Genomic DNA, 22124 nt, shown 5'->3' with positions numbered 1-22124 from the left:
TCACATATGTTCCAAGGTCTTTGTTATACAATTAGAAATATTACAATTTTATCACTGTCAACTGATTTTCTTAGAGTTATGTCAATTAAATTTCACGACAAAACAAAAGAAAATTAACTTTATCTTATTTCTGATCTGTGCCATAGAAAACTAGTTAATGTTTAAGAATAAACATAACTAATAGAAAAATAGAATTGGTTGGTAGGTCTGCTTCTAATCTTAAAAGCTACCCGAATTATGAGGTAGCGAGGTCTACTGAGTTATATAAGTAGAGAATGAGAAAAAAAGAAAACCAAGTGCATAATCTGAAAATCCTGCCAAGACTGATGTGCAGTGTGCAATTTAATGTACAAAAGGACTTTTATCCAGAAACTCAGAGTGCCTAATACACTTAATATAACATGCCAAGTTTACCTCTCTGGTATGCACAAAGCATCCTTCCAGGAGCTAGTGAGAAAAAACAAAATTGGAGATTTGGTCCTTCATGAATCTTCTGATGATAATCTATATAATTAAGTCCCAGATTCCTTTCAGGCATAGACAAATTAATGGGGCTACATAGTCAAGAACTGGTCAGCATGCAAATTTTCCTTTACAAAGAATCCCCAGAATTCAAACTGAATTCTTTTTGAGTTCCACAGTAGCCCTTAACAGGGATAACAGAGAATATGGGCTCCAGTGGGGGGTGCTATGGGAGAGTGCCAGATGGGGGTATAAAGATGATTAAGATTGTTTGAGATGTTCTGTATGATATTCACAAAAATTCAATAAAAATAAAATTTTTTAAAAATTATAAAATGTAAAAAAAGTTCTTTAATTTCAACATGTCACTAGACTATACATTTCATTAGAATCATAGTGCCCCCTAACCTCTGACAGCTCCACTGTGAAAGGACATTATTTCAGTTGCTAAATGCATCCAAAGAGGCAGATAGTTCCCAAGAGAACTCATCAAACTGAGGCAAATATCCTAGGCATCTAGTGTGACAGAATTCTCTACTAAATATCACTTCTACAAATATATACATTCGTAGATTCCCCTGCATATGTCTAAACAAATGAGAAGACCGTTTTCAACAAATAGTCTATTGCCCCTTCAGTCTAATAATCAGACAGTTCTCTGGGGCTTCTGTAGGAAGATAAGATCATAAGTCAGAAGATAGCCATCATTGTAGACATAAAGCTTTTGGTCAAAAGGATGATAGTTAATGCTCTGGATTGTTTCCTGCATCTTTCTTATTGTGATGGCTAGATTGCCTTCCCTCCCTGTGTTTGTGTCATAGTAGTAAAAAATTTCTTCTGCTCTGGTGTTCAAAGTGCGGGTGGCATAGAGAACGCCACATACAATGAAGGCATTAGAAACAGATGGTTTGTACTGCTTGGTAACCCAAGTGTTTAGCACCTCAAGGGAGGTGTCATTGAGTTTACTAATCACTATGTTACCAGTGCTGGCTTCTGTTGCATGAATCACCCACAGTCCTTGCTCATCCACAGCAAGGTCAATATCTTGCCAACCCACATTAGCATATGAAAAACGGTTATTATAAACAGCACTAGGAAGACGTTGATTTATATCAACTTTGTTGGTGTTCAAATTAATTTTGGCAATGTTCCCACTGCCGTACCAATTGACATACAGGCTGTTGTTGTATGCTACTGTACCACCCCCTTGGCCATAGGCAATTCGATATTCTTGAGTATGCGAATAGAGTAGCAAATCATCCAGTGTGTTGTAAAGTCTGTAATATTCCAGCAACTTCCCATCTGTATTCAAGGGTGCTACCCAGTAAAGCGTTCTCTCTGGCTGCTGGGGAGAGTAATCCCGACCCCAGGCACCATATTTATAGGAAAACCCTCTCCAGTTGAGTTGAATCACAGAGGGACTGCTGATGTTCACCACACCGCCATGACTACAGCTTCCTATAAAACAAGAAAAATTTAGAAAATATTCTTAGATAAAATGAATGATAAGCAATTTAATATCTTAAGAACCAAAAATAACTCATCATTTTTTCCTGTCATGGTTCAATGGCAATGGTGGCTCCAGTGGAGAAGAGGCAAACCTCCTTTGGTTTGGCCTCCCTGTGAATCCACTGTCAGAGCTACAGAGAACTGCCTTATGTTTCTACCAGTGGGCTTTCAGTATGGAAAATGGCTGTAATAGCACCACATAAAGCCATATTTACAAATTTGAGAGTTAAGAAAGAGAAAAGGGAAGACTCGAGATTTCATATATTTTCTTCTACCAGAAAGCATTTTGCAAGTATAAATTTTTCATAGAGAAATAAAGAAAATGATGTCATTCTAGAATCATACCCTTTTTCCATAAAGCCAAAGGTGCTAGCTATTTGCCAGGGTCAGCCCTGGGGGAAGACTGTGATGAAGAAACACAGTCTTGAGGGAGTCTTCCTACATTCCCTGGGGCCCCAAGTGCACATCTACAGCCAGTACCAATCCTGCTCCAGGCTAATCTCAAGAGGAAGTTTTAAACACAACATTTCATATAGATCCAGAAAGATGTTACCACAATGATGGAATTTCAGCCAAATGATGTTATTTTAGCCATAGAGGCACCTAATCTATGCCCACACATAGGCCATCACACAAATCATTTGATGGCCGTCTTGCCTCAGGGTTACAAGGTGAGCCCTGCTGTTCATAACCCATGTACTTCTGGGCCGTAGAATAGCAGGCAAGTATTTCATCCTTCTTATTCTGAAACAGACATTGTCACAATGCATATAATCAAGTGGGACCAGATACACTGATCCTCTGAATCTTCATTTCATGTAACTCTTGGATAAATGACTCAGGCTGGGCAACTGGCCCTTTGCATTGCATGCCCTCTAAAACGCCTGCCAACCTGAAGCATTTATGAGCTGTAAAAAATGAAATAAAAGAAATAAAATTCCTCCAGCATTTTTATAACATCTATCCAAAGGGTTGAGCACGTATTTTCTAGGACCTTGGCAAATATTCTTTTTGAAAAAAAAAAAATAGTGATTCTTTATTGGCTAGCAAAGAAAATCTAACTTCAAGTACATTTAAAGTCATTTTCCCTCATCCTGTTGCTCAGACCAGGGCAGGTGAGTGAAGGAAGTAACTGAACATGAACACGGTATCTGGCTTCAAGTGCTTAGAGGGAAGGAATCAAGGAGCATGGAGGGCACAGGAGTGAACTGGAGTCCAAAGCAGAGCTTTGTAGAACTGCCTAAGATTAGCACTATGAGGAAAGGGGAGGCAAGTGACTGCCCCTGTCCAAGATGGAAAGACCAATCCTCTCCTTGCTAAATGCCTCTCTCTCCTCCTTACTCAAGGACTGCTTAGAGGTAAAGCCATTACTAAAAATCCTGCTCTACTTTTCCAATCTGCCAGGACTTTTCAGTCCCAGAATTAAATACATGCTTCTTAAATGCTCTTATAAATCCACAGTCGGTGGGAAAGCCAGCCAACCATACAACAGGTATAGAGAAATAAAATCACACTGTACCCAACCTCAAATAATTTTGCATATCATTAAACAGAACACAGTCACAGGTTTATTTTAATAATGCATGCACCATTTCATAAATAAAAAAGCAACGTGTGTTCAGCCAAGAGACTGCTCTGCACTAAAGAAATAATAAATAAAATTATAAATTATTATTTCTTCCCCTAAAAGTGATCTCTCAGATGAATGCTTGTTTGCTTTTGTTTATGAAACAATGCATGAATTATTAAAATAAAGTTAGTGGTGTGCTCAGCTTAATGATAACAAAAACTGTTCCAGTTTCCACATGCTATAAACTGGATTTCCTGGTTAAAATATCTTCTGGAGAGCTTATTTATTCAACTACATTTCACTCTGAGGAAATGTAAGTCACTACTTGTCTTTCAGGTTGGAAGACTTAAAAATTGTTTGCTTCATTGAGTCTTACCTTCCTGGAAAGAAAATATCCCAAACCAACAGTAACACCATATTTCAGAAAAATTCATGATGCATATAACTTATCCAAGCATTATCAGGGGCTTAAAGATAAACCATCCTGTCTGCAGATGTGGAAATCTTTAGATATGGAAGAACCAAAATAAACTTCTCAAATTATGACTTCTGCTACTATTAGAACAATAATATTACTTTTGATAATACTACTAATATTGTTACTACTTATGATAATAATGGTTTATCATCTCCTGAGTTGACTAGAAAATTTAAAGTGTGCCAGTTATAAGCATTAACATTGAATGATACTTTGTTCTCTTTTCCTTGTCTCCTAATCCTCCCTAAATACTCTCTAGACCATTTTGTCACTCTCCTTTGATCTGCTAACCCCTTTGGATATTTTTAGGCTCTAGGTGTGATCAAAAGGAATACAAATTGTGAAAAATAACAAAGTGCTGTTGTCAGTACTGCACTGAAAAGGCTATGGTAGGCTTCCCCAAGCTGGAAGCAAATCAACAAGGAAACTACCAAACAGACAGTCATCCTGGAGCCACTACTCAGCAGAATGCTCATCTTGCCCTCCCACCTATCCTGAGCTGTCAAGGTCTTCAATATATCACATTCCGTTCTTACCCATTTCCCATCCCAATTTCATCAGAACTCTTCAGTAATAACCCATTGTCCAGTCATGATCCAAGGACTGTCAAAGACCAATGAATCACTGTACATTTGCTGGTGGAAGAGAACAAAGCACCAAACTTTCAGGAGTCAAAGTATCCTTTTAGCTACTCCATAAGCAAGGAAGCAAAGATAAATGAGTTTATCAGGTGGGCACACTATGGGAACTGTCTTGTCATTCTAGAAATCATAGAGTCACCTCTGTTAGAGCAGGTATGGAGCAGCCTGATGCAGAGAAAATATTATCAGATAGGGCTGACTGGGGTGGTGTATGCCTTTAATCCCAGCACTCGGGAGACAGAGACAGGGAAACCTCTGTGAGATCAAGGCCAGTCTGGTCCACATACAAGTTCCAGGCCAGCTGAGGTTACAGGGAGACCCTGTCTGATAGGTTCCAGTCCAAATCCTGATTCCAGTATTTAGTAACTGTGTATCTCTGAGCAAGTTACTTAATCTCCTGAGCCTCAGTTTCCTTATGTTAAAAATAAAAATACCTGCCCAGCAAGACTATTGAAAGGAATAGAGAGAAAGCTTGTAAATGCAAGTCAATCAATGGTAACTATCATAATCACATCACTCTATAAGTTTTGTTTTACATGACTATCCCCCTTCCTGCATAGTGGCTTCTGGAGTTTTCTTTGCATATCCTGGTAGCCCAAGTATCCAGAAGAGGGCTAGCCACATAAGGGAATAAAGGAACAAAAGCCTAATCAAATCACTTAAACTCAGCTTCTCATTTGCAAAGCACCAGCCGTTCACCCTGCTATACAGGTGATTTTTCAAAGAGCCTGATATTCACTCTACAGAATGTAGTACAAAGAACTCTCTGTACAAGTATGGTTTTAGTTGGCAGTATCTTCGTCATGCAATTCATTCACAACTACTCCGGTATTGTGAAAATATCTAGGGAAGTCACAGTCATGAGACTTAAAATGTGGCTTTTCAAACTTTTTAAACTAATACAGTGGACTTTTAGGTCAAATGCTGGTGTAACTGCAGAGGAAATGTAATCTTGAGCCTATCAATGCAATTTCTCACCTGGACAACTAAATTTCATTTGAACTAAGAAGAGAGATAAAATGATCACTTGAAAGAATTAGGCAATTAAGCAAGGCATTAGTGGCTCACGATTATAATCCCAGTACTCAGGAGGCTGAGGCAATAGGTTTGCCATGCATGCCAGGACAGTCTGGGCTACAGAGTAAGGCACTGTCTCAGATAATAAACAAACAGACAAACAAATAAATAATAATTAGGCAATTTAAATGACAATAATCATAAGATTATTAGTATTAAATTGATCCTCAGTCATTAGATATACTCACAACACTCTATGCTTCTCTAAGCTTAGGATTTTAGCAGGTCCACCCATGTTTATCAAATCCCATTCAATCACCAACCATTTACTGAGCACCTGCCGTGTGCCCACAGACCCTAAAATCCATAAGCAAAATGGCAACCCCTGAAAATTCTCATCAAATTTTGCCAATATATTGTCACTTAGATTCAGAGAAAGAAACCGAAAGAGTGAAGTCTGTTGTTTAACGGGGGAAAAGTTAATGAATAGAAAACCAATTATTTTAAACTAGAAAGTTCTATGAAATGAAGCAGAAAAGGCTATTATTTGCTACCAAATACTATATAAAGGGCATTTTATTAAGCCCAAATACATGCATTGGGGTCTAAGTTCAAGCTGACCACTAGGTTAGGTTAGCAAACTGCAGCTGCAAGGGAGGAGCCCCCAGAGCACAGACCTGCTATAGAGCTGAGACTTGCACAGTCTTTTTTGTTCTGTGTAACTCTGCAGTGAAAAAAGCAGACAGGCCAGATTTTAAAGTCCCATAATAGTGAGTAACTTTAATTAAAGTCTCCACAGGCTCACAACTTTGTGGTGCCTGGGGATTTTCCAATTCTGCATTATCAACCAATCCAAACATAAAGAGAGCAAGTGAAAGAAATTGATTTAAAAACATGACAAAAAGCCAGTGTAATATAAACATTATAAATATAATATGAACAAAGCTGGAGGAGGGCCAAGTGGCTTGGCAGGGGTCCAGGTGCATCCAAGGTTGTGGGAAAGTGAGTGGAAATCTGGGTTCAATTTGCTTAAACTACACAGCTGGGCTGAGACAGTTCATAGAAGTGTGAAGGCCTAAGGGAAAGTTCTGCAAATTCTTCCAGCGAAAATAATCCAAAAGGTCACTCACTTTCTTCCCTAAATGCTAAGCAGTGGATTTTCTCTCCCACTACCATCTTTAGGTGACTGACACTTGACATTCTTTTATGTTAGGGAATCCTGAGGTGACCAGGGAGTGAAGACCTTTGTACTGCAGTGTCAGCTCTACCACTGACCACCTGTGTGTCTTTAAGAAAAGTGGAATCCTTGTGACTCAAGTCCTCTCCTTGAAGGTATCAAGGAGCTAAGTTAGGTAGCCCTGGATGTTCCTTCTTGTTCTCAAATGTCCTCAATTGTAACTGATACATAGAAAATTTTGCAAGGAAGGAAAATTTTGCAAGGAAATAATTTGCTGGGGATGCTTGCTCAACTTTATCACATTGCTTTGGTGACTCCTGCTTTAATCAGCTCTTATGGTCTAATAAAGCCAGCTCCCATCTCTAATGCATGTTTTTTAATAATTTATTGAGAATTTCATACATGCATATAAGGTGTTTTGATCAAATCCATGCCCACTCCCTCCCCTACAGCTCCTCCCATATCTCCCTATCACTTTTTTTCTGATTTCATATACTCTTTCTTCTTCTTTTATTTATTTATTTATTTTCCATGTTTGTAACATTGATCCCAGACCAATTCAGCTTTCATCTCAGAAGATAGACTATAATCTTTGCCCTAAACATTTTCTGTAAGTCAAACAAGAAATGACCTTTGACTGTAGGTAGAGGGAAGTGTCTTCTGAATATCAAGACTGAGAAGCTTATAACTATGGCCATATCTAATTAAAACCTCAAAGATATCAGCTACAAAGATGCAGAGATGGTTCAGTGGTTAAGAGCCCTCATCTGGCTTCATGGGTATTGCGCGCATGGGTGCACTTACAAACATGCATACAAAACACTCATACACATAAAATAAAAAATATATTTAAAAAATAATTGAGCTACATTGACAAGGTCCCAGAAATGTACAGTCCAAAAGGAAAAGGCTTCTGAGGACTAGAATTCATAAAAAACAACAAAGGCTGCATGATTTGATGAAAAGAGATAGTCCCTATTCAGGCTGAGATGCTCAGACCTACAGAGACGTTCCTTTGGCATGGTGTCTCTAAAGGATGGGGCTGAGCGCTGTGGCTGAGAGGCTGGAAGGATGTATTTCAGCCCTGCCTCTGTTCACAGCAAGCTTTTCACTCCAATTATCATGATTACTAATAATATCCATTGCCAGTATATGGGTGCTGATTACAGAACCCTGAGCTTCCCGAGCTCATTAATCCCCATAGCAACCCTATAAGGTGAGTACAATTATTCTCCCATTTTGAAAGTGAGGTGAAAGATCTTTTCCCTGCAGCCACATAGCTGGCAAAGTCAGTTCGTTGGGATTCCAAAGCTATTCTCCATTCTCCAGACCTCCATTCTGTTATCTCCTTGTCTCCACTCACAGACGAATTTAGAGAACACACGCGTACACACACACACACACACACACATATACACACACACACACACACACACACACACACACACACACACTGTATTTAACCCACAGAGAAATGAGATGCCATCCTGCCTTCCTGGATAGGCAGCAAGACACACGCACAGGGACTGTAGCACCTGAGACCACCATCCCTTCAATCACCACTGAATCCCAGAATTCAGAATGCAGCTGATGCTCAATGCGTAGTCCAGGAGGAATAATGTAAAAATGCATGGAAAAGAGAAGGAAGAGAGGGGATGGCAAGAAGAATCAAGGACACATCAGTTCATAAAATAAGTGAGCCAGACAGCCCTTACCATGCACAGGAAATGATGCCACACAAAGATTCGAGATGCCCTACCTTCCCCCAACCCCACACCTCTTCTCTCCCACAGACATTGACTTCCTGTTAGTAAATGCAAGAGGAGTATACATAACTAGTGGATTTTGTTTTAGAACAACATGTCATGTTCTTCCTCGAGAACCCCAGAACACGGTAATAGAACTACTTGGGGGCAGGAGGATTTAAAATATGGAAGCGTAAACTCAGAACTGCAAGAATGTCATCCTTCCGCCACCCCTCTCAAGGATCATGATGGAGTCTCACTCAAGTACCAAAAATACAACATGCTTACCAGGAGCAGGAGGAGGGGGCATGGTGGGAACAAGCTCACTCTTAGAGGCCTCACATTCTTTCAGTTTCGTCTTCAGAGCCAAGACTTGACGGCGAATACTAAGGACATTGTTTCTGTCTAGTGTTTCCAGCTTCTCTACCAGGAGAGTCATATTCCTTATCTAAGAAAATAAAAATTCAGAGTGACTTTATATTATTGTGCAATTTCTTTCATAAACATTCTGGGGCTGAATTTGTCATTTAGTGAAACATTGCTATAGAATACACCAGAGATTCTTCTGAATGGTTTCATTTGGAAGAATACATTTTATGGTTTAGAGTGAATGCCTGTCACATCTCAGGCAATGTGTGTGACAAGAAAAAAATGGCAAAGATTTTAACAGCTTTAATAATAGAGCATAGGCTCACTCTAGGCATTCACAAATGTCCATTAAAGTTCATTTCTAATAACCTCCCCCTATAAACCCGTGTTTACTCATGTTGTATTATAATTAAGTTTCTAATGAATGGTGAGGGCCAGAGAAAATGTAAATTCTAAAATATGTAACTGGAATTCTCAATTATAGCCCATGTCGTGACTGTATTAGTAAATTCTGGTTGATGTAAATTACCCAACTGTGACATTAACATGATGGTCTTCATCCACAGATCTTAAAAGACTTTACTAGAACATATTCACAAAAAAATTTCCTAAAGGAGGTTGCCAATATGTGGAGAAGAATTTCAAGAGGATTCAAGGAATAGGTAGCCATTCAAAAGGAAAAAGAAAAACTATCATATCCACGATCAGATAAAGTGTATATTTCTAGTCCCACAAGGATAAATCCAGAGCAGACACCTGACTTAACATGACCAAAGGCAGTTGCTCATTGGCATGCCATCTTTTTCTAAAGAACCTGAAAGGCCATTTGGTTCTAGGACAGAATTCTTAGCATTCAATATCTGATTCTCAGTCAGCATGTCCCCAATATGCTTAACTTATTATACAAGTACAGGCATTCATCCAAAACAGAATACGAGATGTGCCACATAGTCATGCACAGTAGCAGAATTGGGATTGGGGGAAGAGAGCTTTGCATCCAGGTCTGGCACTTGTTCAGTCACTGAGAAGAATGTATTATCAGTATAGTGAGAAGTCACTCCTTACCTCCACCTCCAGCTTGTCAATAATTACTGTGCTTCCAACAAAACTCCCCTTCAGCTGTGTGACCAGTTTATGCATCTCCTTCACCTCTAGCTTGATCAGCTCGAAGTCCAGCTCAGTGTAAGAAATACTGTCCTTCTCCATGACCTCTACTCGGACAGTCAGGTTTAGGAGCTTCTTCTCATAGATACTGAGCAATTGGATGTATTCCTTCACCTGAAGGAGAATCAAAAGACTCAGTCCAATTCCCAGAGGAATAGCAAATAGGATTCTGCTACGAAATGCTTGAAGACTACTTGATCCTTGTCAATCACTGTAAAGGAACAGTTTAAAAATACATACAACCTGGTTTTGAAAATTTTTTCCAAATGAGCCTATTACTATTGTTGGGGGTTTGTACTTTACCAACACTGAAGTTAATTTACTTGTGTATTTTAATCTGCATTGTACTGTCTGAAGACATGAGCTCCCCAGACAAAACTGGATGCAGTTGCCCCTCCTCTGAGTTCATTTGCTCTAAATCGGGGTTCCTCAGCCTCACCATTATTGACACTTTAGGCAGATTTCCTTCTTGAGGGATTGCTGTGCAGTGTACTATAGAAATATCAGCTATTCTCCAGTCATGACAACCAAATTGTCTCAAGATACTAGGAGATGTTCTCTAGGGACTAAATCACCACCGCTTTTGTTTAGAATCATTGCTCTCTCTAAATCTAAGTATTTTCCAGAAGAGGAAGAGTACATTGAATAGAATCCCTCTTTGTGGCTCATGTGCAATGAATTTTGGGCCTCTTTGCCTTTTTCAAAGTAGCATAATGACTCGTTTCTACACAATATGTGCATGTAGGCGCAACTGTAAAGTGCACATTTCATTAAGTGAGCTCACATTTATTCCAAGAACTGATTATTGCAATCAGACCTTTAAATTACACATTTGTTGCATATATTTGAATGTCTGATCATTAAGTTAAAATACTTCCAAAATTTCCCTTGGTGGTTTAGTGTATAATTGGAATCTCCAAATGGATATTTCAATAAACAGTTGGTGATACTTTATGTATCTCATCTCTAAAAGAAATGTCATGGCTTTTTCAAGAACCTGCTCATTAAAAGTTGCTGGTTTCACTTTCTTTTAGAAAAATATGAGTGTAAGCAATACTTCTCACCAAACTGCACTTATGTTGAGTAACTGATCCACAGTGCCTAGAAGGACCTGAAGTCCTTCTAATAGCAAGGGATCCTTAACTCCTGTCATTGTAGCCCTTCCATTTTACCCCACTATGCAAATTACAGTAGACTCATAGGCCATGGACGTAAAGGGCTAGGGATTCCGGCAAAGAGGACTCTAATGAAAGTTGGAACTACAGCCCTTGGCTCTGCTAGTGTGTCTCCTCAGGCAAACAGTGCTCACCACCATCAGGTGTGCCATCACTTGGAGACTGATAGGAATCATGATATTTTGGTGAATAGGTATTAAAAAAAAAGTGTAAGGGGAAGGTATATAAATCAAACAAGTCCCCTTTAAAAGTATACACACAGGCATAAGGTGCTCAAGTTTCAATTTCTGTAAAAGTTGACTGTAAAACCTTGCCTATGGTGAAAAAAAATAATAATAAAGTGCCAATCCACTGCATAAATAGGAGAAATGAGAAATGAGAGTGTTTGTTGGGATTTGGCCTTGCCAGCTCTTGGAAAATATGAAACAGCCTCAGCTTTCCTGGAACATTGTGGTGGCACGCTGCAGCTGTTGTTCTATACAAATGAGTAACACAACTGTCATCTCTGCTAAACAAAATGTGGTTCTCCATGATTCTCACAGAAAACTAATGCATGGCCTAGAATTGTGACCTGTGAGAATGTATATTGGCCTTGCTCGTGTGAAACTACAAAAGAGAAGGTCTCTGAATCTAGGAGGAAATTTTGAGAGGGTAATGCCTTCTGCTGACACTTGGAAGGAGGCTTACAGGTATTCAGGAAAACTGGAATTACCCACAGTTGTGGTAGGCAGGAGGAAATTTGAAGGTGGGCCAGAAAGAACTTTTCACTTGTATGGATCTTGTTCATGGAGTGACATGAGCAGCTCTGAGAACATGCTTGCTCTTCCTAGGTGGTTTAGGCTCAGTAGAGGCAGGCCTGTAGACCGAGAGATGAGTCCAGCCCCACATTGCTAGCATTTAGCGCCCTTAGCAGATTTCTCCCTCTTGGATTTAGAGCACTAGTTCTAAACAGAGGGAGGAGGCATTGGTGATGAGTTTGTCTCTAGAGAACAGTCAGTCATGTCTGGAGACATTTTGGTGGTCACAGCTGGGGTTTGAGTAGGTGTTACTGACATCTAGAGGCCAGGTATGCTATAAAATGCTCTAGCAAGTATATGGGTCTAACCTTGAGAGGACACATCAACATTTCTGTCCAATCTCATCACTACTGCAAATGTATAAGAAGACTCATGTATGCTCACCTTCAAATCACCAGGCTGACATTCACAGCTTCTGTTTTATTTTCTGTTACACACTTAACCATGCCATAGATGAAAAATCAAAATTTGTTTGGAGTTTATTAAAATAAACCAGTCATCTAAAGGGTGTCTGCTGTTGTTTTATACGAGGGTGGTCTTGTCATAAATAAGGAGATAGTGTGGCTGGTTATTAAGCTAAGGAATTAGTCTGATTCATAGTTCTGTCAGTTCCTCAAATTCTATAATCATAGCTATAGCTAGATTACTTGAAACAAGTAAAGGTGCTTTGCAACATACTGTTGTTTGCACCATGTTCTTAAAAGCAAATGTAATTAGGTTAATTGAGCCTGAAAATACCATCAAAACATGTAGTATTTGGTGCAAGACCTGCCTGAGCTCAAATCTAACTTCAGTACCTTGTGGGCAAATCACTTAATTTTTTCACTTTCCTTCCAAAACCAAAGATAATGATAGAAAAACTTACAAGATGGTTATAAAGACTAGAGATAATATACATTAAGGGCCTAGCTCAAGGACACCCTATAAATTCTAGGAATTAATAGAGAACTGGTGATTTCAGTGTTTTTCAATCTGACCTTTTAATTTATTTTTATTTCATTGCACGAAGCATTGCTCAATCAATGTTGTTTGTTTATAGGCTACCCAAATGTCTCCCAGGCTACCCCAACCATCTCATACATGAGAATCTATTAGCAAGTGTGTCATATTAAATAACTCACCCCTAAAACCAGGAGCCTTCAGAGAAAGGGAAAAAAACCCTAAGCTAACTTTTATGTTGTCTCCTTCCTAAGTATGACCACATAGGACATATCATAAGCAATAGAAAAGTCTAAAATGTCATCAGCACCTTCTGCAGAGGCAGCTTCCTGATTTCTCTGTGTACTGACAAACATCGAATCAATGTAAGACAGCCTTTCACCTGGGCTGCTCAGAATAGGCATACCTCCAGGGCCCTAGATAAATGGTGGTTTCCGAGGCAATCTGGCAACAGCCACAATAATTCACTTAGAAATTCACAATCTCTCAGCTAAATACATGATTTGGGATTTGAAGTGTTACTGACCCACTGCATCTCCTTGGGTGTGAGTATGATACCAGCCTGGTCAGAGGAAAGAGAGCTTGGTTGACCCCTGGGCCTAGCTAGCCACAGCAGCCAAAAGAGAAATGAGCTTAGGCAAGTCCCTTTACCTTAGGGAACCTTGGGTTTTCTATTCCTACAGTGGGAGGAAAGGTACCTGGCCTATCTCCTTTAAAGACTTGTCTGAGAAGAAAATAGCCCTAGAAGCATTTAGACAAACACAAATGAAGGTTGCCACTATTATCATTGTTATTATCACCTGCCATAGCAAATGGATCATGCGATCCTGCTTAAGGTAAACTCTTTTCCTAGGCCTCAGATTTTTTTTCAGAATTCCAACTTTTCTACCTATTCTGCCCCCTTTCCCTGCCAATTGCTAGCAAAGAAAAGCAGATGCAACCTGCACCCACCCCCATCCCCACCACTTGGCCACCTTGCAACCTTGGAGTTAAATATCCCACTTTCATAAACCTGGCAAGCCACATACTCTCCCTGGAGCAGCATGAGGTTTCAGACTGCCCTTCATTCTCCTGCCAGCAGATCAGTGGTTTCCACTATTTCAAAGCAAATGGCTCCAACTAAAAAGATCTTTACCTAGGATTTTCCTCTACTTGTTATGTTTTTATGCATAACTTCTTATCTTTACTTGATTATGCTCGAATAAGGCCATGAATATTGATGGTCAGAATTTATAATTTAATGCTGTGCCTTTTCTACTGATTAATTCAAGGACATTTTATTTCTTAAGAATCTAGGTTCCTAGAGTAGTCAAACACATTTTCCTGGATATTCATTTTAACTTAGAATATTTATCTACCAATTCAGGTTGAAAGTAGGGTCTCAGCCTCACCATAATTTTTGTCTTAAAGGATAACTATGTTGGATGTTGAGGTGGCTAAGCTTAAACTGCTCAGGAAAACTTATTTGAAACCCTGCAGTAAAGTCAGAACTCCTTGTAAATTAATGGGGTTGTATTAAATAATGCATAATGTGATTATATTCTAGCCTGGACTTCACCTGGGCAGAAAATAGGAGCCTTTCTAATTGATTTGTAGCTTGTCTAAAAAGCTGGAAGGAATCAAAATTGGAACAAGTCACACTGGTCCAGCAGGCTTGGAGAAAGGCAGACCCTTGAGAATAACTTCTCTGGCTGCACGGAAGCTGGAATCAGGAGGTTCTAGTTAGGGTTTTCCCCAAGGCTGAGAAACCTTTTAATCTCTCAAATTCCCAAAGAAGCTTTCAATTTTGGTCTCATGCTAGACACGTGGAATGAAATGCTCTTTTGTAACAATAAAAAATAGCTACAAAGGAAGAGAGGGAAAAAAGAGGGCACAAATTGCACCATTTGAATATATGCACCATTTAAAAAGGAGAGAAAGGCAAAGGGAGGAGGAAGAAAGGCAGAAGGGAGAGTAGGAGGGAGAGGATGTGAAGGAGGAGCGAGGGGGAAAAGAGGAGATAAAGGAAAGGACCCTCTAAAAGTGAGAAAATTCAGAAAGAGCACAAAAATAAAAAGAATCAATAAGGGAAGTTTAGAAAAATGGACGAGAGCTAGAATTGAGGAAGAGGAGGCTACATTAAGAAGAAGCAAAGGCCGAAGGGAAGAAGAAACTACAGGGCAAAGTAAAACTTGCAGGGTGCAAGGTCTCTTCCTATCACAAGAGGCCCACAGTCCCGACATGAGTCTTTCCCTGCCAAGCGTGGGTCTTACTTTCTCTATGGGCTCTCACTTTTCCCTACTATGAGGAACTCAGACGTTTATTGTAAATCCACAAACTGTTTGAAAAGAAAACACTTACTTTAGAAAACTCTTTCTCAAACTTCTGAGAAAGGATGTGAGCTGTGAATTCCAAGCGCTCCACTCTGTCGGCAGGAAAGGTAGCATCTGGCAAGGAAATGGAGCACTGGCAGGTCCCTTGGCCATCCACAGAACCAGAGAAATTGGAAAATGACTGTAAATAACAATAAGGTGAACATCAGTCATAAGCTGGGAAATGAGCTGCTTTGGCAACAGGAATAACAGAAATTGGCCTATCAAAAGAGTGCTGGGAGGCAAGGAAGTGGAGACCAATGCATCAATGAATAGCACCATAGACACAAGACAAGCCCCAGCTCCACTTGTTGACTAAGCCACTCCATCAGCAGGCTTGAGGACTCTTAGAGGAAATCATTGTTGCCGCTCCACAAAAAACGGGGAAATAAAGAGGTGACAAGAGTGCCAAGTATGAACACCAGTTCTGCCCCTTACTGAATATGACACCTCCTTATGTCTGTTTCGCCCTCTGTAAAACTGAGATACCCCAATCACAGGTCCTGAGCACAGGTTTTGTCCTCAAGAGTAACCACAGATTGTGAGCGGAAACCGGGCACAGGGCCGGTGATCAGTTACTGTCACTTCGTCTTTTCTCCTGTTAATCTTTTTTCCCTCACTTCTGCCTCAATCCTAGTCCATTCTTCCCAGTTATAATAGGGAAACCATGACAGCTGTGGGCCATGGTGAAAATATCTAATGCAAATTCAAATCCTCTCTTCAGCTGGGAAATTACAAATTTGACATTTTTTTTTCAAATGGAAACAAGCCATCTATTTGTTCAAACACTGAGCAGTAGATGAGTTGAAGATTTTGTGCAAATTTCTTAAATAAAAGTTCTCCAGCTTACCATTTGCAAAAAAAAAAAAAGTCATTTTAAAATGTTTGATGTTTCTTTAAGATATTCAGGCTCACACTTCGATGCCACAGCATATTTTAAAATGACAGGTTTGAAAGATTCTGTTTTTCTTTTGTCCCCTTTGAACTGCCCCAAGGGGATCCTGGCACAATTAACTTTTTTTTTTTACTGCTATTGCCTTGTAGAGCAACTCTTGGCAGCCGACTGGATGTGCCTTTTAATGATCTCATCTGAAGGCCAACCCAAAGCTCACCTGTGGAGCATCAGCCTGAAGGGACACTTTATGAAGCTGAGGAGGAGAAAGCAGTAGCTTTCAGAGTCTGGAGAGATTGGGGCCATGTCTCAAAGTTCAAATCAGCTGGTTATAGCTGAGTTTGTGTACTACACAAGAACTGATCTCCACAACCCCTGAACAAGCTTGGCCTAGATGCTCCTGTAACCAAGACTTAGCCCATTAGTGACTTCTGAGCCAATTAAGGCTCTTGCAATAGTTGTTTGTTGTTATTGTTGTTGCTGTTGTTTTTTGTCGAGCCTAAGCTTCTTTAAGATGATGAAAATAAAGTGTGTGTGTGTGTGTGTGTGTGTGTGTGTGTGTGTGTGTACTAAAACTCTCTATGCCAGGGAAATTCTTGTGTGTGTGAGTGAATGTGTGCACAAACATGCACATATATGTGTACATGGATGTAGAGGCCAGAGGACAACTTTGGGCGCCATTCCTCAAACGGGGTCTCTCTTTGGCCTGGAACTCACCAAGTAGGCTAGGCTGGTTGGCTGGCTGGTGAGCCCCGGATATCCTCTGTCTCTGCCTCCCCAGCACTGGGATAACAAGTGCACATCACCACATCACCATGTCTAGAATTTTAAAGAGGGTTCTGGGGAATCGAACTCAGGTCCTCATGCTTACAAGCACTATACCAACTGAGCTGTTTCCCCAGGCCTTCATTCCAGGAAAATTTTTTTAATTACCCTTTCTTTTCCAACTGCACCCCTCTAGCTACAGGAACTGGGGAGTAAGGAGAAGGGGAGAGCAGGTTTATGCTGCACATGAGAGTAAGGAGTTAGGGTGGGGAGGGGCAGAGTCTTTGCAAAGGATGAATAAGGACTGGGCAATATATACCAGAAGCCTATCAGAGACTTTGACCTCTCTTGGACCCAGTTCTATTACCCTAAAGCTAGAACAACTCCAGTACAGGTGTGCCAAGTGTTTTAAACAAAGCACCCATGTATCACAGGCTTTTGAAGAAATACCTTATTATAACTGTCTAGCAAAGAAAAAAAGAAAAATATCATACATTGCAATTGACAAGGGGAGGTTAATTAGCTTCACAAGACAGGGTTGGACCATTCTTAGAGTCTCTAGACAATCAACTAGGAACCACTGGCTAACAACTTTTAGTCCTGAAGTTCACCTGAAAGACAGGAAAATAAACATAAGCCCTGCTGACAACCATTCCACTGGCTTCTATTGAACATCTCTGTCCCAATGCTGTGGACTCCCAGCTTCCATCCTACTTACCATCAGCCCAGCATGCTCAGCTGACATCAAAATGGTCCATAAGTTTGATCAGTGTTTCCCATTAGAGATATTTCTGCTCCTTGAATTCAAAGACAATGAAGCTAATGGTGATGAGTCTTTCTCTGCAGTGAATGCTTAAACTACATGAATGAGATGTGGGGAATGGGAGGCAAAGACAAGAGCTGTCCCCTTGGCCTTTGGAAGGATATGTGATCCCTTGTGGAGGGCAACTAGAACCCCACAAAATGCACTGTACTGATAAGTTCTCACTATGTGTTCAATTAGCATGTACTGATGTCTATAGTATGCCACACTCTGGCATTATGAGATGATTAAGACAAATTCTTGAATCAGGCCCCTTGTCATTACAAATATACTCTCGGCTCTTTTCAGCCATCCTGGTAACAAAAGCACAATACCTATGGTGGTTCCAACTCTGCCAGTAAGTGTGTGGAGCATTCCCCATATCTGTGAATGAAGGACTGGAGGTAGCCCTTTTTGGAGGCATACACAGCCCTCCCAGCAGACAGTGTGACTCATATTTGTGATTTAAGGTCACAATTGGCTGTAATTAGTAGCCAAGTCTAAGTGCCCACAAAGATTCACGACATAAAATAATGGTACTCAACGTTTCAAAAGTACAGAAAATGATACGTTTGGAATTTGCTCAATGACAGTTATAAAAGGGTTTTCCACTACTTTCCAACAAGCTCATCAAGCTGACAGCCAGCCCCAGAAAATTAGGTTTATAGTGGAATTGACACCTGGTCCACTATAAAAAGGAGGTTGGAGTTGTGACACTGACTGACCACAAGCAGATAAATAAACCAGGAAGGAAACTGAAGCCTCTGAGTATGATTTAACAACCCCATTTCTTATCTCCTTTTAAATATTTGTCTTCTTACTAGAAAATGGGAATTTTGAATTCCTCTGATCCTCGGCCAGTATTTTATTTTCTATTATTTCACTTGGTGATATTATATTCAGATACTGGCTTTTTGATTGGTGGTAAAGTTTAAATTATTATTGTTAACTTCAGACCTCCCCAAAAGGTAACCAATTCTGATTGCCTCTAGAAATTGCTTGAAATCCTGAGATAAAATTAGGCATGGACTTTCTAGCTACCAAACACTTGAGCATGATTATGATTCTCCAAACTTTATCCTATATAAAGATATTTTCTCTGTATTCCCTGGAAGTCTAGAAAGCTGCATATAGAGAGTTTCTACAACAGGCTCCTTGGAAATGGGTTAAAATTTGAATGAAATAACTAAATTGGCATGAGCAGACTGATTTGGGGACATACACTTTCTGGTTTAGTGACTTTAAGCCAATGACATCACTATAATAAGCCTCAGTTTTAACATCTCTAAAATGGAATCATTAATTTTATCTAACTCTTGGGGTTAAGTAAAATTAACCTAGTCTTAATATTACTTTGGTATTCAGTGAATATTATTGCTGTTGTTTCCTCTAAGTCCCATCAAAACCATTTGCTGATCACATTTTCATTGTGTACACATCTTTTTTTTTTAATGTGTATATAAATGTTTGTCTGCATGTATGTAAGTGCAACCCATGTCATGCAATACCTGTGGAGGTCAGAAGAGGGCATCATATCCCCTAAAACTGGAGTTACAGACAGTTGTTAGCTGCCACATAGGTGCTGGGAACTGAACCCAGGTCCTCTGCAAAAGTAACCAGTGTTTTTAACCTCTGAGCCACCTCTCTAGCCTGTCTATACATATTCTTAATGGTGCCAATATAAACACTAAACAGAAGTTTCTCCCTCCCTTTTCTTATTCACCTTTCCACTCATACAGGCTCATTTAAGTGGTTAGCTGATCTGAGTACAGTTCCTAGTAATGTTGAAGGAGGAGCTTCAATGGGTTTTGAAGGAGCCCTCAAGCCAAAGTCACCCTGCAACAAGGCTTGCCTGGAAGGTTTTGCAGAGCAGGGCTCCTGCAGAAGGGTTCTGAGGTAAAGTCCAAAACTGCTCCCTGCCCCTCAACCTGCAGCCCCTCCATGTTTCTTCTTACTTCTTAAGGAGAACCAAAGAGTTCTCATTCCCCAAGGAACTAGGCAGTCTGTGTCTTATACATAGGCCTGTCTCTTGTAGTACATGGTACCTTTGTTGGCTTGTTCCATTGCTGCAGCTGTTTCGCACTGGAACTGGCCCCAGAGATTCCATATAAAAGAGATTGAAAAGAGTTATCAGTCTCTAGGTAATTTTCATATAGACTGGCATTTTCCTAAGTCCTTTCCTTGTTACCCATGTTCTGGGTGTTTGTTATGTGTATGTGTTTAAGTATGTACACATGTGCATATGAGTGCACATGCATGTGTGTGCAGAGGTTAATGCGTATCTTTCTCTGTTGCTCTCCACCTCATGTTATTTTTCAGACAGGGTCTGTCACTGAACCTGGAGCTCACAAATCAGCTAGGCTGGTTGGCTATTGAGCCCCAGGGACATTTCTGTCTCCACCCATGTCCCAGTGTTGGGGTTACAGGTACATGGTGCCTCACCTGGATTTTTTTGTTTTGGAGACAGGGTCTCTCTATAGCCCCAGCTGGATTAGAACTCTTTATCTAGACCACACTGGCCTCACAGAGACCCATCTGCCTCTGCCTCCTGGGTGCTGGGATTAAAGATGTTCACCCCACACCCTGCTCACCTGGCTTTTCGTGTGGGTGTTAGGGATACAAACTCAGGTCCTCACGCTTGTGGTGTAAGCACTTACCTACTCAGTCCCATTCCCCAACTTCTTTGTAAAGTGAGTACAGAGAAACTGCCAGGGATCCACCTGGCACATAGAGACTCTTCCTCCCTTAAAGTCTATGGTTTACCCTCCAAAGTCTCCTGAGCAGCCAGTCAGTTGGACAAATTTTGCTGAAGCTGGTACTTGCATATTTGCAAGGTCCCTTTTCTAAAAGTTCCCATTCCAGACTACATATTAAAACTGACCAGGGAGAACTTTTTTATATGCCTGATTATTAAACATCTGTGAATCCAAGCATCTGGATTTTTAGACTTCCCCTCACCGATGATCCTAATGTGCAGCCTGGACTGAGAACCTCTTTAAAGCATGTCTTCCCCAAAACGCCTCAACTAGAAAACTGGGATGTTGTCTCTTGCTAACAATTTAATTATTTCACCTAGGTTTTAATTCATTTCCAGGGCATCTACGGTGAACGAAAAGAGTCATAAATCTTTTAGAGTGCTCAGGTCTAGCCATCCGTGAAATTGTATTCAGGTCCCCAAAAAAGCAAGTGAAAGGAAATGAACATAGCTCACTCAGACTCTGCAACCACCTCACCTGGGACACAGCATCGCCTTCTGTCCAGGATGTGGCCCCTGGAGCCAGCCAGGGAGTTGTAGCCTGAGGTGAAGCTGAAACTGTGGTCACATTCAGGGAAGAGTCAGTGGTGAGAAGCTCGAAAGATCCGCTGACAGAACCTAGGAGAAACAAAAGGGCCAGTAGGAAGGCAAGGCCACACTTCATCTCGCTTTCTTGACTAAGATGCTGGCTTCTTCCCAGAGCCCAGGGGCTTCTTATAGTGCCCAGTGGGGATTTCCCCATGGCCAGTATGTGAGGAAAGAGGAAGCAGCCAGGGAGCCTATGACCCACCCCAAGAGAGTCAGGATACAGCCTGAATCCTATCCACGCCTTGCCACTGAGCCCTACTCTGTGACCTACCCTTAGATACAGATTTTCTCCCTGCCAAATATTAACTCAAAGGAGCTCTCTCAAGCCCAATATCCAGTTTCCAACTTGGTACTTCTTTGAAAGTGACGGGATCAAAGTCGTCTTTGTGGATGAGACAGTTTGGGAGTTCCAAAAGGGACAAACAGTCCTTGGTTCATTATCTATAAATGACATCTAGGTGATAACTTCCATTTTCTGAATGCTGCTTTCTAGAGAGTTCAGAGAGAGAGAGAAAGGGTTCACTTTAGAGACTGATTCTCCCCAAGATATGTCTGAAGTCTTCCCCTTCAGAAACTACTGCCCAGGCTATCTCTGACCTGCCCCTTACAGCGTTTGTCTCTATGCCAAGTTCTCTCAACAACCCCACTCTGAAGACAAGACCAGAGAGACTTTGTTCTCTGGAAATCTATACAGAACTCCGCACTCTGTGCTACTACAGGGAAAGCGAGAACCCAAGAAAACAAGGGGACACAGATGACCCACTGATTGTTTCTCTAGGCGGTGTGTTGCTCTTGACCCAGCCAAGGAGTCCCAAGGGAAACAGTTTCTCTCTCCCGCAGTCTGCCTGACCTCCTTTGCCCACTACTCTGTGTGAGCTGGCCAGATTTTCAAGGCTCAAGGCTCACTCTTCATTGAAGGAGAACTGCT

At 40.7% G+C, this 22124-nt stretch overlaps 1 protein-coding gene across 1 annotated transcript; it reads right to left on the bottom strand.

Annotated features, from left to right (window-relative positions):
- Positions 1-739: 739 nt before the first annotated feature.
- On the bottom strand, positions 740-21350 carry Olfm4 (olfactomedin 4). The gene is made up of 5 exons (XM_008854707.3): positions 21087-21350; positions 15384-15536; positions 10034-10246; positions 8888-9047; positions 740-1920 (listed from the first exon to the last, which is right to left on the bottom strand). The coding sequence occupies exons 1-5, from the start codon at positions 21348-21350 to the stop codon at positions 1109-1111; spliced, it is 1602 nt and encodes a 533-aa protein (XP_008852929.1). The 3' UTR covers positions 740-1108.
- Between the last annotated feature and the right edge of the window lie 774 nt (positions 21351-22124).

The sequence above is a fragment of the Nannospalax galili genome, unplaced genomic scaffold (genome assembly GCF_000622305.1).
Source record: "Nannospalax galili isolate Female #2095 unplaced genomic scaffold, S.galili_v1.0 scaffold386, whole genome shotgun sequence".
Lineage (NCBI taxonomy): Eukaryota > Metazoa > Chordata > Mammalia > Rodentia > Spalacidae > Nannospalax > Nannospalax galili.
The sequence above is the reverse complement of the archived record's forward strand: the minus strand, read 5'-3'. Positions and strand labels throughout refer to the sequence as shown.

Excerpts from the sequence above, each read along its gene's own strand:
- Olfm4 (XM_008854707.3), bottom strand. The coding sequence starts at position 21,350 with ATGGGGAAATCCCCACTGGGCACTATAAGAAGCCCCTGGGCTCTGGGA. Across the intron at positions 10,247-15,383 it reads TTGAGAAAGAGTTTTCTAAA|GTGAAGGAATACATCCAATT; the intron begins GTAAGTGTTTTC and ends ATTCTCCTTCAG. Across the intron at positions 9,048-10,033 it reads TTGACAAGCTGGAGGTGGAG|ATAAGGAATATGACTCTCCT; the intron begins GTAAGGAGTGAC and ends TTATTTTCTTAG.